General features: G+C 40.8%; 1 protein-coding gene across 1 annotated transcript in view; it reads right to left on the bottom strand.

Moving 5' to 3' along the window:
- The window catches only part of vldlr (very low density lipoprotein receptor), a 64,823-nt gene that overhangs the window by 23,451 nt on the left and 22,740 nt on the right, over positions 1-18,632 (bottom strand). The window contains exons 4-8 of the mRNA XM_085278964.1: positions 12,412-12,534; positions 10,676-10,884; positions 5,884-6,046; positions 3,261-3,383; positions 1,892-2,014 (exon numbers count right to left, since the gene is read on the bottom strand). Of these exons, the coding sequence (XP_085135090.1) occupies positions 1,892-2,014; positions 3,261-3,383; positions 5,884-6,046; positions 10,676-10,884; positions 12,412-12,534 (741 nt within the window). The remainder of the gene's footprint in view (positions 1-1,891; positions 2,015-3,260; positions 3,384-5,883; positions 6,047-10,675; positions 10,885-12,411; positions 12,535-18,632) is intronic.

Below are 18,632 nucleotides of genomic sequence, written 5' to 3' on the forward strand. Positions count from 1 at the left end.
TCCAATTAGATCTAAAAGGTTACAATAAGGTGGTTTGGGAGAAGTCTGAGTCGAAGCTAAACGAGGATTGTATTCACTGAAAGATCTTCAAACCACAAGAGGTTTGAATATCATGAATTGGCATTTGTTAGTAGACTCAGAGGGTGGAACACAATATGGAAAAGCCCCATAACTTTTAAGAAAAACATTTAAAACCAAAAAGGCTAAAACGTGCATCAGTAACCTGTGTGGACGTGAAGCAATGTACTGTGTAAGGTAGCCAGAAGATAAGCAACCAATTGGAAAACCAGAGTGATGACGAGCGACTGTTCAGCCATTCCCAATTTTTAATATTTTGCTTCCAAGGAAAGACACTAGTTATTCTCAAAGCTTTTAAATGTCTTTTAAAGGTTCTTTGGACACCAACTGCTTTTTTACTCATTTTTCAGAGCAATGTTTGTTAAGACACTTATTTGCATTTAGTATGTAGTGGTAACTAAAAGGCACGAACCAGTGTTGTGTTGAGGTCTTTGGAGCATCAGTGCCATAATGAAAGCTGGGTAAACAGGTGTGGCCTAATTTCTTTTAAATCTGCTTTAAAACAAAACTGCAATTTCATCCTGTTGTATTAAAGGAATCTGGCTTTCTGAAGTTGTCGTCCTCTTGTTCTTTATACATCAAGCATGTGTATGAAACAGGCAGCAACAAGAACCAACAACTGCTATCCTTGTCAGGATTAACCTCCTTTAACATGCACTTGGCTGACCATCATTTACATCAGCACAAAGTCAAAGGCTGTACTTACAGCACAAAGACCATGTTTGTAATTAGTGCGCTTGTTGAAATCTTAAAATGCACAACTATAATTATTATGAGAATAAACCCAACAGCAGGGAGAGACTGATCTCCCAGAACCCTGCAATCACAACAGTAAGCACATGTTCTGGGTGGTCAGAGCAAATCTCTAAAAACCTCCCGAAGCTGAAATAGAAGAAAATGAACCAAATGCATGACAAACTGAAGAAAATCCCTCAGCATGGCATCAGCTTAGAAGCTGGCGTAAACTTCAGATCACGGTGCTTTAGTTTGTCTGTGGGCAGAGAGTGTCAGTACAGAGATGGCTGAAATTCACCATCATTAAGAACATACAGTGTGATTTATTAAGGTGTAAGGCTTAATGAGCCACAGGCCAACATCCTTTCACGTGCTCAAGCTACAGCTGTTATTATTTCTAGGGGGTGGGGTGGTGGTGGTTAGGATGTCACCATTGCTTTTCATTTCAGCACTCTGAACACTTGTTTGGCCACCAAGAATAAGTTTTATGTACCCCAATATGCATTTTGACAACAATCTGTAACATTCTTACATAAATAGTCATGAATTGTCATGCAAATTTGTCAAAGTTTCTTCATGAGTGATTGTAGATTTCTTTTTATATTATTTCCAGATCTTTTCATTTGTTTGAGCTGCAGCTGAATTCATATATTTAGTATTCTGATTGTGGAAAGCCTGATAGTCACTTTTGGTTGAGTTGTTTGATCCATGAAAGAGAATTATTTAGACCTGAACTGTAGAACGCATGAAAGATTCATGGACTGATTTACGTAAAAAAAAAAAAAAATCCCACATATTATCAGCATAAATCCATGTGTAGCACAGAGGAAGGAATGTCATTGCCTGAAATAAACTCTCCCGGATACTTTCAGGCCCGCGGGAAAAGACATCTGAATTCGCTGAAAAGCAAATCATCTCCTGAACACGTTTCATCTTTTCATTGCAGTGAGGCATCAATGTCAAAATCAGAAAAGGAGCAAGTCTGTGACCTAAGAGGGGCATGACCCGGAGTTGAAAAATCAGTCATGGATGAATTCAGTTACATTTTTTAATTAAAAAAATAAAAATGAACACTTACTGCATTCCTTGATCGGTTCATCGCTCCAGTCGGGACAGTCTCTGACCTTGTTGCACACTTTGCTCATCTCTATGCACTCCCCGCTGCGACACTTGAACTTCTCTGGACCATTACACTGAGTCACTGCAGGGAGGAGGAAGGAGTAGGAGGAAGAAGAATAACCTCATTCAACATTTGGATGTTTGGGTCAGAATTAAAACATGAAAGCAGGGAGTTCAGGCTAGTTGTGGTTGTGTGATGATGTAGGAGATGGCACACTCTGGGCTCCTTAGTACCAACTGAGCGTGGCTTAAACATCACAGGCTGCGTGTGTATCGCTACTCCATCCCTTTATGTTTACAATGAACTCATCAGATGGCTGCTTCCAACAGGACAATGCACCATGTCAAAGCTCAAACTAGTTTTTGAACATGGAAATTTGTGACACGGGTTGAGTACAGTGAACTCAAACTGCTTCTAGCATCACCAGACCTCAAACCAGAAGAGCACCTTTGGGATGTGGTTAAGTAAAGACCTCAACTGTTTGATGCCATCATGTTAACATGGAACAAAATCTCAGTAAAACCTAAAATCCATACAATTAAATATCAAAGGCAGTTCTAAAGGCAAAAGGAGGCAAATACAACTATGGAAGGTTGTACTTAAACTGCTTTAGGGCTTGTTGTAGGCCCTCAGTCTATCCTGTGTGAAAATTAGCTCCTCCCCCTTTAAGCCAAATTTCTCCTCATTATCCGCCCCTAAACATCCTGGAAAAGCACATGTGGGCAGAGCTTCTAAACTCAAAGCTAAAGGTGTGTGCCTGACCCATTTTACAGGACATCTGCTCTCAGACACACGTCTCACAGGGATTATATGCACTAACCTCATGGTTTAAAACTAGACTTGTTTAAAATAAGCATTCAGCGCTTTAAAAAGCTGAAGTTGCTTAATATTCATTAATTTTTCCATCTGTCAGAGTAAATATTACATAACAAATGTAATCACAAGTTTCTAAAACTACACTGGAGCAAAATCAGCAAAAGATAATTGGGTGTTTGTTTTTTCACCGAATATACATCTTCTAGATTAGGACAAAAATGAAACTGCCACAAATCTGGAGAGTGACAGCTTTCCTTTGAAGAAACAAGGAGCACCACCTGAGGTTGACTGTTACAAAAAACCCCTGAAAAATGTCAACATTTGCATGCCCAGAGCAGCTTTAAAATTAAACACTGTTGGTACCTCAGGTGAGCCTCAAGATGTAGAAATGGAAACTTGCATGTTGTAGAAGAATTCCCCCCCCAAAATAAAAAAAAACAAAAAAACCACATCCTGATAATGCACTCAGGTGATAAGTTTGTGAACATTCACACCAACACACAACACTTACTGTTTCTACAGTTTGCCTCGTCTGATCCGTCTGCACAGTCTCTGAGGCCATTACACTGTCTGCTGCCCAGGATGCAGTTTCCATCGTCACATTTGAACTGATCCGACCCACAGGTGCGAACAGCTGCCAAGGACACAAACATGAGTTGCACATGTGCTGACATGGGCTACTCTTTAAACACTAAACATTTGTGACTATTCAGTGAACCATTCAAAATCCATTCATCAGTGCAGAATAACTAAAATACCCAAGTTTGTTTGAATTCAGCCAATTTGTGATAGCGGTTCACTCAAAGAGTGAAAAGAAAAACATCACTAGATAATTATGTTTGTATTCATGAGCACCATATTAAAATTATCAGCCACGAAAGCTCTTGTAAGTAAAAAACAAAGCCAATTAAAAATGTGCAGATGACTGACATCTTGTTTTGTTTTTTTACTGAATCCTAATCACAGCATGGATTAAAGTGGAGAGCATCGACTGATAGGCAACGAACAGATTATCAGGTAATTAATGGAAGAAACGTAGGAGTGTAGCATCCACAGCTGGAGGGTTTGTTTTATTAAACCTCTTTAACACTGAAATAATTTAAGCCAGTTTATACCAAACATTTTCCTTTGATACAGATGAAATGAAAACAAGTGAAAGCCAAGTTTTCTACAGAAGCAATACTGCTAATCTGTTCTGTAGAAATTGATACTCAGCACTTGTTAGAACAGCTGTTTGATGCTATATCCAAGTGTGCATCCACTTTCTGCCATTTATCTGCGTTTGACTAACAGAGGGCAGCGATCGGAGCAGAGATGCCCAGACCTGGGCATGGGTGTTGGACTTCCTCACTGGCAGAACTCAGGTGGCGAGGGTGGGTAGATGCGCTAACAGCATCACCATCAACACAGGAGCACCACAGGGATGTGTCCTCTCGCCACTGCTCTACTCCCTCTACACTACAGACTGTGTGGCCACCCACGGCTCCAACACCATTGTAAAGTTTGCTGATGACAGTGGTGTTGGGTGCCATCTCCAACAATGAGGTGGCCTACATGGACGAAGTGAAGAATCTGGCATCATGGTGCCAGGACAACCACCTCCAGCTGAATGTTGGCAAGACCAAGGAGCTGCTGGTGGACTCCAGAAGTAGTCAGCACAGAGACTACAAGCCCATTATCATCAATTGAGCTCCAGTGGAGAGGGTGCAGTCCTTCAAGTATCTTGGTGTCCACATCTCCTCAGAACATCCAGAAATGCATACACTATTATATATTGTACATATATTTATTAGTTTCAGGTTGGCCATTCTTGTATTTTGCTCGTTTGTGTTGTTGTGTTTGCACATCTGTTGCTTGTGGGGCTCGCACACAAGAATTTCACTCGCATGTGCTGTGCCAGTGTGCCTGCACATGTGATGTGACAATTTAAAAAAAAAAAAAAAAAAAAAAAAAAAAAAAAGGGGTCTGCCCACATTCAGGTCCAGACCAAAAAGGCTAGGCAGCACCTGAACCATCTACGACAACTGAGGAAGTTCAGGGTCTCTCCAGAGATCCTCAGGATTTTCTATACAGGCGCTGTGGAGAGCATCCTCACACAGAACATCTCATCGTGGTTTGGGAACAGCTGTGTGAAGGACCAAAAAGCTCTTCAGAGAGTGATCCGTACAGCAGAACGCTGCTGCAGGATTGCTCTCCCCCCGCTTCAGGACACCTACACCAGGAGATGCCGGACTAGAGCAGCGCAGATACTGAAGGACCCGTCCCATCCAGGCAACAAACTGTTCCAACTTCTGCAATCTGGTAGAAGGTTCCGCATCATCCGGGCAAGGACAGAGAGACTCAAGAGGAGCTTCTATCCCCAAGCCATCCGGGCCCTGACACACTAACTCATGCTCCCTCTCACATAATCCATAAGTGACTGAGAGGACCCTTTTATACACTAAACCCACCGGCACAATGTACATTTCAAATTCCTTTAATTTTAAATATGTTCATATTGTCTCTTCTTATTTAATTCACTTAATGTACAGAATTCACCTGCTTGCTGCATACAATGCTACTACTGCACATTCACCTAATGTATATAATATATAATGTTCTTCCTCTCTCCCCCCTTTTGCACAAGTCGAGGAGCATGTCAGGTTACATTTCACTGTGTTATATACACTTGTATAACTATGCATGTGATGAATAAAGAACCTTGAACCTCCCCTCAGAGGACTACAAAGGAATTCCCAAGCCAGCCGAGAGACACTCTCTCCAATGTGTCCTGGGGTCTGTCTCAGGACCGTTTCCCCTGTAAGACATGCCCAAAGCTACTCAACTAGGAGGTATCCAGCAGGCATCCTAGTAAGATGTCAAGCACCTGAACTGCCTCCTTTCAATGTGGAGGAGTAGTGGCTCTATGCCAAGTGCCGCCAAAATGGTGGGTGATAATCGTTGTGACCATTTCACTTTATGTGCAAACAGAAGCTCCACCCACTGGCTGTTGGGAAAGGCTACCCATCAGAACAACACTGGATCAAATGGAGCCCAAACTGCTTGTTTCAGATAGTAAGCTGTAGTTTATCCTCTGTCCAGTATCAGCTAAAGATTATTTGGGATTGTGAATCAAGCAAAGCTTGTGTACATACGACAGTTCGCTTCGTCACTGCCGTCCTTGCAGTCGGAGTCTCCATCACACCTCCACTTCTTGTGAATGCACTCTCCTGAGCGACACTGCATCTCGCTGGGCGAGCACTTGGCTGGGGGTGTTGGGTGCCGACCACAGCGGGATGGAGACTCATCTGATTGGTCCTGTTAGGACACAAGGTGACTTTTAGGGCACCGCAAGAGCTGATACTCATTTACTTTACAGAGAAACTGACATAATCATATTATAGGACCTCCTGATTGGTTAAATGGTGTTAAAGTGTTTTGCGATGTTTATTTCAGCAAATATTCAGTTTGCAAAATTTTCTATGTGCAGTTTTCTTGCCTCTTCTAGCAATTTTCTGGAAGGGAGCCTGCCATAAGTAAAAGTAAATACCAGTTACAATGGAAAACGGGTTATAATAAAGTGTTTGACCTTACGCGACCATCAGATTAAAGACTGCCAGCAGGAGCAAAAAGCAAACATGTACAGTCTAAAAAGGACATTTGTCTTCTTGGTCAGTGCTAGTTATCCAAAAAAACAAAAAAAACAAAAACCACACACACACTCTACACAATTTAAATGACTTTTAAAAAAAAAAACAAAAAAACCCAAACAAACCACAAATTCAAACCGCTTCTATTTGACGTGGTCTTTGGAAGGGTTTGGAAGACTTGTCTGTTGAATTGTGTTGAGTTTAAAGTTAAGCACAGCCATGTCATGAGAATAAAAGCACTTCAAATTTTATTTGAAACTAGTGCCTTGGAGTTCTTTGATTTAGCATATATAATTTAGTCAGTTTTACACTTTCAATCTGAAGCTTTCATTAAGAATTGAAGCTTTTGAATAAATCCCCTGGAAATGCACAGTGCTGACCAAAATTACATGTAAATTATATAACGAAAAGCTGAAATTTAATGGTTCCAGCTTTTTAAATGTGCAACTCTGCAATACTTTTACATAATTTAAAGGTCTGAGGTGTTGGTTGAACAAAGCATCATTGTAGTGGTGTCAGACTCCGCTCTGACTGTCTTTTGGACTTTTGAAAGCTACAGAGACCACCCGTGGAAACCATTCATCCTTTCAGTTGGGCAAAAATCATAATTCAGGAGGTTTTTGGGGACTTGAGACTGCTTGTCAGAGAAAAAAAAAAAAAAAAAAAAAAAGTTAAGTCTAACAGCCATTGTGCCACCTTTTCAATTAATCACAGCATCACCAGTTGCCTCACAGAAACTCCCAATTTGCACAGCAGTACAGCAACATTAAGTCCCTCCAGCTGATCCAAGCAGACAGAAAAGATTTGCCAAGCCAGGTGTAACAACACTGTTTGCCACACACGAGCAACTCATGTTGACAATATTTTATTTATTTTTAAAATTATGCCGACTGACAAAGCCTCCATAAAGTGATTTCACTGAGGCATCCTGGAGTATCAACAGCTGTGGGTGATGGAGCTGAGGGTGAAGGTTTCTTTACATTATTCCAGTAGACAGCAACAATCTGAAGGCACAGACTGCCTCCCTTCACCATTCATAAATACAACAGGTCTGAACTCTAGTTAATTTTGCAGAGAAGCAACATTGAGTGCATCATCCTAAAGTTGTTGGCAAACTCCCAACTCAAAATTGTGTCTAACTTAAAGCTAGTAAACCTGGCAGGGAGAGCTGATGGCTCAGACTCAGTTCACCTATCAGGCAAGCCGGCTGGCCAGCCATTTGCTTATCTAGGCTACTGATGATGTTCCTGGCAATGACAGGTGTGTTTTTTTTTTTTTTTTTAAAAACCAAAACATTCTCTGGCCATCAGCAGCTTATTTCATATTAAAGTGTGAAATTGAGGTTTAAGTCACTGTAATCTGAAATACAATGACTAAAAAGCAAACGAGTCCTTTATTAAACCAGCTCTGAAACAAGTTAAAACAAGCACATCTGTTATGTAATACTTTAATACAAACTTATTTACTAGGGTCTGGTTTGAGTGTATGAGAAACTTTAGTCAAGCTGCATGTCAAAGGCCATTTGTGGGTTTTATAATTCTAATGAGACATTTTAAAACTTTTAAACCAAGTTTTGCACCATCAGCCACTGAAGGACAGAGCCCAGACACATACACACGGTTCCTCACACTATTATTTACATATGATCTGGAAGTGGAGGGGGGCATACAGGTCACAGATAACATAGCCAGAAGCATTTAGCACTTAGATCTCTGATGATTAGCTCATTAATTAGAATTAATCTCTGCCAAACAGACCAGAACAGGAGCAAGAGAAGCAGCACGAAGGAGTTTCTCACACTTTCATCATCTCACAAAGTCACCGACTCACATGGGAGCAGATTAATGGAGTGTGAGAACGCACGTGTCTGCTGCTCCGTAATACTGACACAGGGCAGGCGGGGTGTGAGAAGCAGAGAGGGAACAATAACGACATTCCCACTGAACACAGCCCTTTAAATATTTGTGGGTGTGAGTGTTTGTGTCCGGTGAGCCAATTAATGGGTATGCAGCATATTGTTGCATCAGTAGAACTTGTTCTGCAGTGTGTGAAAATATTTGTGTGTGAGGCAGGTCAGTGGCTGCTGGGTGGTACGACTAAATTAAGCTTGCAAAACTGGTGTGCATGGATGTGCGCGCCTAGGGATGTCATACTGCTTTCTTTACAGTGAGGCTACACACATTTAGGAAATGAGGGAGTGAACTTGTGCATCTTTGCTGTACACCTGAAATGCATGTGGGAAATCCAATGCAGGTGTACAGCAAAGATGCACAAGTTCACTCCCTCATTTCCTAAATGTGTGTAGCCTCACTGTAAAGAAAGCAGTATGACATCCCTAGGCGCGCACATCCATGCACACCAGTTTTGCAAGCTTAATTTTCTCGTGTTGTTTATTTAAACTTGCTGCATCTTGTATAAAGTCATGCTCAAGATATTAAAAAAAACAGTTTCATTGATTAAAAACACACTATATCAGATTCTTATCGTATCGGCAGAAATCCAAATTTATGATATCGGTATCGAACATAAAGTGGTATCGTGCCATCTCTACCGCAGATACTTAAGGCTCAACAAAAACACCTGAAGACAAAGTGAAGATGCAAAGCCAGAGTCAGGAAACCCGAGTTTTAACTCTGCATGTCTCAGTCACAGATTTTGCCTATTCAATGTAGGATCTTAAAATAAAGTTTTAATGTTATAAAAGAAAAGACTGATTTAGAAGAGACTAAATTGTATTCATGTACAAAAACGTTTCCTCATAAAAAGGAAAGAGTGAGCTTAAGCTTTTATTCATCATGTGAAGAACATCAGTATTTTAAGGATAGACTAAAGTTTGAGTTGACAATGCATATAAAGGGTCAAGTATTACAAGAGCAGAAAATGATTTAATACCTCTTCATGAATACGTATAGTAAGTATCAGTTAATAACTATGTGGGGGTGTTAAATATCGGACCATTGATTGGCAGTCTGCCTCAAATTAAGACCATATCCCTACTGCAACCCTGACAAAAGGTTCTCTTTTTACTATCTTGATGTAAAATGATTTGTCATGTCCATCCATTTCATGGAGTTTGCCATTATTCAGCGCCTCTGAATCAGATTTCAGTTCTGGCATTCAGTGTTCTCTAGAATAAAGTGCAAGATCAGATTTGTGTCATCTGACATGTGGCAGATGCATCTCCCCTCCAGCTTGTGTGTGGGTGTGTATAATGCTGACACAGGAGGAGCCCTGTGACCAGTTAACTCAGCGAGTTTGCAGTTTCTGGATTGGTGCACTCGTTGTCTGCAGCCGACATCCCCCTCATCCCTCTCCTCACCTCTACTGCTCCCACTGAAGAGCCAGCATTCATTTTTCTGTTTTGTCCATGCGACAGTTTTAAAGACAGATGTTAAAACTGACATCATCCACTGGGTTTCAACTCCACATTTTGGCACTACATCTGTAGTATTTCAGTTGCTGTCATGGTAGTTTGATCTAAAAATGGTTACTTCTGGTACCAAACAGAGGGTGGCGTGCACTGTGGCAGTTGAACAGCAAGCTGGAGTCATAATATGGTTGTGCTGATGGATGTTGTCAGTGACCAATTATGGTCAAAAATAAATGTCAATTATATCAAGTGTTTGATCCACATGTTGTCTATAGTATAGCACCACAACAACCTCCTTTGCTGCCCAGCAGTGATGCAACTGGCGACGCCACAGTGGTACTGTACCGCTGTATCTTGTAATTCTAATTAGTTCAAGATACTAACACTAGAATTTCACTCTAAACACAACTTCATCACACACACACACACACACACACACACACACACACCAATTCTATTCTAAAATCCAGTTTTAAAGAACACGAGACTGTGGAAACTGCTTTTGGCACATCTGTGTTGGCTTAATGTTTTGGCCCTGGAGGTTGCAGCTGGGTTGTATTCATTAGATTTAATAAATTTGGGTCCTAAAAACAAACACTGATCTGGGTTCGACACATTCTCATAGAAAGTCAAAGGCAAGTTTTGACAGTGTTGTGAGATTAAGCAAATAAGTGCTAAAAAGCTACACTGGTCAAAGGTCAGGTTTACTGATCAGAACACCATAAGAATTTTTTCCTACATGGGTTGTTTAGTTTGAATCAGCATAACACCAAAACACTTCCTGCCATGCGACCATACTTTAGTCAGACCCTAATCATCTGCTCCCATTAATAAATAACTGAGACAGGCTGGGTCACAAGGACCATATTCAGTTAAGAATTGTGTCAGAGTGCGTGTTGCAAATTAGTGTGTGGCATTCTTTCTTACCTGGCAGTCAACGTCATCGTCACACACCCAGCTGGCCGGGATGCATGAAGAGTTTCCACACTGGAACTCGCTGGGCCCGCAGGAGGACGGCGCGCACTCCACCTCATCCGAACCATCGCCGCAGTCATCCTCGCTATTACACACAAAGTTCCGGGAGATGCAGCGTCCACTGGCACATGTAAACTCATTTGGGGCACATGTGATGTTTCCTGGAGAGGGTTATGGGAAAAATGTGAGTGTGTTGTGAAAGGACTGACAGCACAGAATTTTTAATGCAGTAACAGTAATAAGACTTTTTTTTAAAGCTAGAATTTATGACCTCTGTTTACTGTTATTACAGCTTTAAAACAATAGGCTAAACTTAAGTTTCAAGCCTCAGCCTTTGTTTCCTTGGACAAGCAGCAGAGGACATGTCTCAGATTAACAAGCGCAATGCCACGCTTCAGCTGGAGCAAAACATTCGTCACATGAACACACACACACAGACCGAGTCCTGAAAAGTTCACACAGGGCAGAACCGAGTCAACAACTTGCTGTGTGCCTGTTAACGACTTCCATCCAAAATATTCAATATTTAAAATACTGCATTTTGTGTTTACAAGTCCAGCTTGATGACCAGTTCACAGCCATTTTTAAAACCTCAACAGCAAAACCCATCATGTGTGCACCTCTCTGCTTTCTCTAATAACACCAGTGTTAGTTTAGTGCAGCGACTGGAAGCTCCAAGAATGCGCGAGACATTGAGTTTGCGATTTACACTGTATTGTGGCAGCTCACTTTAAAAAAAAAAAAAAAAAAAAAAGGTCACCGTCTAAGCACGCTACGCTGCAGTAAGTCATCACAGCACACAGTTCAAGGACAACAAGGGTGCAGACTCAACAGGAACAAACAATTACCTGTAGCTGAGCTTCTGAGTGTTTTCAGCTGCTTCAGAGCTGATACTAAGCAGTATTTAAACAATGATATATGTATAGTGTCACACATTAGTGTATAGTGTCACACATTAGTCAAAATTGGCACCTTTTAGACAACATGAGTCACGCACTCAGCACAAATGTGCAAAGCCAATTATTAAAATCTTCCAAGATATGGCTTAAAAGTATGCAAGCCATTTTAATGTCTATGTGAAGTAATCATTTGCCCTAATTAAAAATCTAAATGTCTACAGGGTGCTTCACTGTCAGATTGTGTTATCGTTCAGACCGGGCTGTGCAGGAAAAGCCGTTAGCTTGTTTATGCAAGAATTTAGGATAAACAGCTGGAGGCGGCAAACTGATGCCAGCGATTAGAAGCAGTTTTAATACTTCAATAAAAGCTGGAAACCAAATGCTACAAGTAATAAGCAGTACTTCGAACACTTCTGAAACACTTAAACACACCAAGAACTTATGTGCACTTGTGATATTAATGAGATGGCAAAGAAAACTGCTCAGCTGCAGCTCTAAAGGAGACTTCAAATGGCTTCACAGTGATAGTCTCAATTCATTACGTCCACGGCAGCATTTCTGCAGCTCCCAGCATCACGGTGCTCATCAATGAACAGCAAACATGAGAAATGAAGATGTCACTGCTTAGCTGTGACAAACTACACAAGTGTTTGATGGCAACCTGGGAATGTTTTAAATCCCAAAGGATTTCAAGAACACCGAACAATATCCTCATCACTTAAAATGAATAGCCAGTTATTGAAATCAACTGAAGTCATGTGCACTCCAAGCCAAACAGCGTCCACCTACCACAGTTGACCTCGTCCTCGCCGCTGTCGCAGTCCTTCTCACCGTCACATTTCCAGAAGACTGGGATACACTGGGTTGAGCCGGCGCCACAGCTAAACTCATTCATCCGGCATGTCCTCATGTCTGTATGGAAAGAAAACAAACAGATCTTAGATATTTTCATGCTCCGTCATATATTGCGCGCGCGTGCGTGCGTGCGTGCATATATATATATCATATATATCTATATATATATATATTTTTTTAATGTTTAACATATTTTGTAAATTACATATTTTCTCCCTTTACCAACAACACAGGAAATCAAAAAGACAGAACAGCAGAGATGTTTGGCGTTCTGCTGCAGTCACTAAAAGGCCAAAATGTACCACTAAGAGTCCAGCTGACTGCTGGTGCTGTTCCAATGAATGATGTATTCTACAGGGATATTAAAAAGGACCAATTTAAGCTGAGATGGCTCAACTGTCTGCGTGCTTTTGTAAGCAGAGGTAAGAATGCAAGACTCCTTTACATGGGTTTAGGAAACGATGCACATCATGTTTATGTGATGAACAAAAACACTGTATCATCTAAAGGCTGCAGCGACTCAGTTACCTTTTAGGTTCATTCGTGGCGGCCCCAATGACAGTAACTGACATTTTGTGAGAGCTGGAGGGCTCGGGGCAACGTTATGCTGCACTGAGGTGCGACTGAAAACAAAGTCAGATGTTCACAACACCTCAAGAACCATACAATTGCAAGCTGTTAGATAATCCATTTAGCTGGAACAGCAACAGCTTTGATGCAGCAAAATACTATTTATACACCAGTGGTGAGATTCCTTTCATGTTTACGGTGCAAATATTTTCCAGGTTAATCTGTCAGAATGTACATCATCTTTTCCATTGTCTTCGGTTTTGTTTTAGCATTGTCAACTTTCTTGATCATGTACTTTATTTTAAAAGCCAGCTACTAATACAATACGATCCCCTTTATGGCCAGAAAAGGGGTTAAATTCCATCTCCAGAAATGCGACTCAGAATTCTACTGAACTATCAGGAAGCCCCTTTTTCCTCCCCCAGGGTACATATTCCCCTAACAATACTTTCTTCCATAAAATTTCAGCTCCAAGATCAAGTTCGCTTCTTATCCCTTCATCTCACACTGGAGATAAGCAGCATGCACATAAAACTGGCTGTGCAGTGATAAGAGCTGCTCGGTGGAGCAGCAGATGAAGGTGAATAGAAGAGTGACTCCCACAGATGTATGAATTATTGACTATGAGAATTGTAGTTTGGGTGATAAGCCAGGCTGGTGATATACTGACATAATTCTGAACCCAGTTTGGTCTCTCAGCTGCACACTGCACACACAGTGCACAGGAGCCAGTGTGCGCACTAACACTTATCCCCATCACTGACTAGTTGATTTTGCAGTCTCCTCTTCACTCTTAAGAATACAGGGTGAAAAGTTCCAGTTCAGCCATTAATCAGTAGAGTACAAGTTTCTGCATTGTCTGTACACTGCACGCGCACACAAAGTACTTGAGCAGGCTGGTTTGATGTCTGCATCAGAATGAAGGTTATTTCACTGAATGGCATGCTTGTTGGTGCCAGACAGGCTGACCTGAGCCTTTCAGATGATATGCTGGGATTTTGTTACCCGTTTAAGTTCAGAATGTGGCTGCTGGGCTGGGGTTAGCATTCACTGTTTTCTTGGCTAGCTTAACTTTAGCATGCTGGCTGGCTGTGCAGATGCTTGCAAATAGCTGAAATTGTGTTAGCAGAATAATGCAGTTGTTTCTGTCCTGGATGCACCACGCTCTTGTCCATGCTATAAACTGTGCCATTATTTTCCCACTTAGACACATGAATTGAAATCAGCTGATTGCGGTGGAAGTGGAACCAATAAGCAGAATCGATAGGCAAGCCAACTACAGCTGGGCAAACACTGCGATTTTTTTTAGTCGCGTTATTCAGCTCCTGCTCAAACTGTACGATTGACTCGCAGGGGTTAGAAGTTCCTAATTCACGATGCAGGGTCTCACACTATACGGCCCGATGCTCTGATGCGACCTCAGTGCTCACACTGTGCGTCCATAACATGAAGGTTATAACAAAATCTGTCTCTCGCTCTGAGTGACACACAGACCACCACCATCAACTTTGCTAAATTGCTAATGAAAAACATTGATTAGGCAGCTGTGATTGAGCAGCAATGTCCATCCAACTATTTTCACGGTTGTTGCGGTCGTGATAATTTTGTGAGGCCACATCGAAAAGGCTCAGATGAGCAAATACAGAAATTAAAGTGAAGACTGAGCAGCACAACAGTGATGAAAGCACAACTTGTAGAACTTTGGCAAGCTCTACAAGTTGTGCTTTCATCACTTGTGTCCAGATCACACGCTGCACTGTTGTGCTACTCCGTCTTCACTTCCATTTCTGTGTTTGCTCATGCGTGGTGTGACAGGCTGCGGTGACACCCTCACGATGGCCAACAGGATTTCAAACAGGTTTGATTTTCTTACGACGAAGCGATTGATGATCGGAAGCTGGTCGTGAGGTGTTAATCGCTTCTCGTTACCCCACGTATACTACACGATGCACGACACACGATGAAGCCGAAAATCGGGCCGACCCCCAAAACAGTCAGACGACTGAAAAAAAATCAGCTCAAAATGGGCCAAAAAAAAAAAAAAAAAAAAATATAATAATAATAATAATAATAATAATAATAATAATAATAATTTCGCACAGTGTATGCCAAGCTTAACAAGACCAAGAAATTTAACTACTTGCACCACTGGGAACTAGTTCTTGTAGAGAACTGCTTCTCTATTCCCATCCCTATCCAACCAGGTACTAGCAAGGTATACAACAATGAAGTGACTGAAGTCAAATTTGAGTTAGCAGTTGGTAAATTCCAACAAACTACAATTGAGCTGAATAAAATTTGTATTATGGCATTTTAAGATTATGGTAGTTTCACAGCAAATGACATTAACATTTCTCATTAACATTTTTGCCTAAGGAGGCCTTTATAGGGGCTTACAAAGGCTCATTCATCTCCCTTTAGACTAGAAATAAAAATAAATAAATCATTTGTCTATATAAACTAGTGATGTTTCCACAGTGAAGCTGGCTTTGAAAGAAACCCCATTTGGACCCTTCCTTCTAACCTTCATGGCAAATCACTGCCTCCAGGTAACACCTCCATTACCTTTTCCTGAAAATTCTTCATATTTTATTAACTCTGTAAAGTCTGAACTATGAAAAACCAAACTGTTGTTTTGAATCCAACTGGACTTTTTGTGGAATCTTCTGAGGAAAGAAAAATCTTTAAAACTGAAACACTCATGTACACAAAAACACAGCTGTTGGCTTAATCTTTGACTTGATTCTGTGATTAAATCAAAGACCAAATGGCAGCTCTGTGTCGTCCATTTGTCTTTACTGATTTTGAACGTAGCTCTGAGCCCCTCCAAGCTAACATACACATGCAGTTTCTCCTCAATACACTGATAAGTGCTCCCAGTAACCAATTACGTAGAATCTAAAATGGAATTGAGACTGGTATAACAATTATACCACAAGATTAAATACATGTTAACACTGTTTCAAGGAAGCAAGCTTTAAATTATTAATCTTATTTAATGCTACTTCCAATCATGAACACTTTCCAAGCCTCGAGTTTACACCAATTTAAATTTCTCTCATTAGCCACATAAAACTGACACTTGAGACAAAGCAAACATGGAAGAATCCTGCCAAGATCCACATAGTGAAACTACGCCTGTTCTGCAAGTTCTGTTTACCAAGAGGTCTCAAGTGTTTTTGTACAGGGAAATAAACCGAAATAATTTCCAGAAATGCAACTGCAGTACAAAAGTCCTTCATGCAAATGTGAAGGAAAAACAGGCATGTAGCCACTCAGACGACGTCACTCTGTTGCCTGCTGTAAAGTCATGAGCAACAGCTGGTCAAACAGTACAGCGATAAATGCTACAGTAGCAGTGTTGACTGGCACGTACACCACTGTAGTTATGACTGGAACTTCTCACACAGACTGCAAACTGATATCCCTGTCAAGACCTTCAGTTGACCGAGACACTTTTCCAAGTGAAAAGTGAGACATGCACTACAAGCTTTTGTAGAGCATAAACCGTACAAAAGCTCAAGCTGATTTCAGAGAAAAACACTTAGATGAGTTTCATGACTTCAATCAGGGGTGAAAGAAAAAAAAAAAAAAAAAAAAAAAAAAAAAAAAAAAAAAGGGGGGGCAGTTAAATGGCAACTGAAAGTTACTTTGTTCTTAAACTTGGGAATGTGGCTCCTCCAACCCACCGGACCATACTCTCACCTGCCAACATTCCCGTTTATCCTGGGGTTGTTATTCTCCTCAAATGTGTTACTACAGTAGAGAGTCTCACCACTTCAAGCTTCTCTAACAACTCGTCAGTTAATGTTCATAAATACACAAACAACACCTCTGATTATAAATAATATCTATGAACGTGAATTTTTAAACACCAGTTATATACAAGTTCCCATTCATAAATATTTTCTATTCCATTGTTTTGTGCTCAAACCTTGATAATGTTGCAATACAGACCTCTAACATTTGCTTGATGGCCTACGTATGTGCTGCGTATGTTGCATTTGTAATTGCATTTTGTAACCAAGCTAGTGGATGGACAGGCACACTTTTTACATACGCACAACTTTATGAGAGCTGCTTTTTGACAGGAGCGGTTGAGTTCTGAAAGCACTCCCAAATACTCCTAACCCTCCTGTTATGTTGGTTTCCAGGAACACGAGTTATGCTTCTGGGTTAATTTGACCCGGGAGAAATTTACTCATCGAAAAGTGTCAGAAACACTGGCATTGATTTTACAATTTTCTTTTATAATTATGATTAGTTTCATTTTCTGTAGTGATGCAGATGACATGTGACATCTCTTCTGTTCTGGGTCAATCTGACCTGCAACATAACAGGAGTGTTAACCTGCAGCTCACCAACCTTGTTTGCGCCCCCATTATTTTAAGCGTTTTGCCTGACTGGCCCTTCGTGTCCTTTGGAGCCCCTAATGGGGTTTCGTGCTCTTGTATTAACAGTAAAATAATGTCCAGTGTCAGTTTTTACTGTTGAGTATTGATACTTTTAAAAATTGGTGACCTATAACTACTTTTTCCACTTGTGGTCCAATCCAATACATTGTTACGGGCATTTGTATACATCTGGTACAAATTCATTACCAGCGCTAAAATATGAAGTCCCCGAATCATTTTATGGGTTAAAAAAAAAAAAACAAAAACAAAAACCCAACCCAAAAACAAAGTTCAACTTAATTATTTTACCAAATAACAAAATCAAAGTGTAACAAAGGTCTTTAAGATGACATCACTTATGCATTTGCTTTTCCTTAGGCCAAAACTAAACAGGCTGAGGATAAATACAGTGAAAGAAAACAGCAAGTTATTTTTTCCCCTTACTGAGTCTTTCGACTGCTGCATCCTGCTGTCATTTACAGTCACCATATTCTCCTTTTCTTGCACCTGAAACCTACGTCGGCGTGTGGAGCTGACAAGATTCAGCTGAAGTCAAATTATATTTAATGGTGTCACCACAGCATGCTGTGTTACTATAAGTAACAAAAGCTTCCCAACAGGTGTTCAAACCAGCATCCATCAGGCTTCTGCCTTCTGACTGAACGTCACGGGCGAAAACAAATAGTGGAGCGACTGAAAGGAAAAACACAACTACTGTTGGATCTTTTCAGCCATGTCAACTTGCTTCACTACAGTTGGCAGTTAAGTAAAAAGAACCTTGTTACTCCAACATTAGTCTGCTTTAGCCAGAACACTGAAACCTCACAACTGTCCAAACTAGTCTAATCATTACTTTGTCACATTCAACATGATCAGCTTTACACTGGGTCAAAATGTGGTGCGCAGGCAATAAGACGTGTTTATTGTCAAATACACAGAGAAGGGTTTGTCTTCAATCCAACAACGCGACCTGGCTGCTTAGTATTCCAAGACATTCTAGTTCTCATTTGTCCCATCTGGGAAGCCATACACTGATTTGCAGTTACTGAATGGATAACAGCAGGTGGTCAGCCAAGTCTTGTTTAACAGTGGTTGTATTATACAAAGTTATTTCAATGTTTGAACTGATGCACAGGGGGATGAATTAGAGATTTAATTCCTTTTCATTCATTTCACTGACGACTTTACAGT

This window comes from Mchenga conophoros, linkage group LG7 (assembly GCF_057382185.1).
Source record: "Mchenga conophoros isolate Kocher_MC1m ecotype Shallow Benthic linkage group LG7, M_conophoros_male_GT1.1, whole genome shotgun sequence".
NCBI classification, from domain to species: Eukaryota; Metazoa; Chordata; class Actinopteri; order Cichliformes; family Cichlidae; genus Mchenga; species Mchenga conophoros.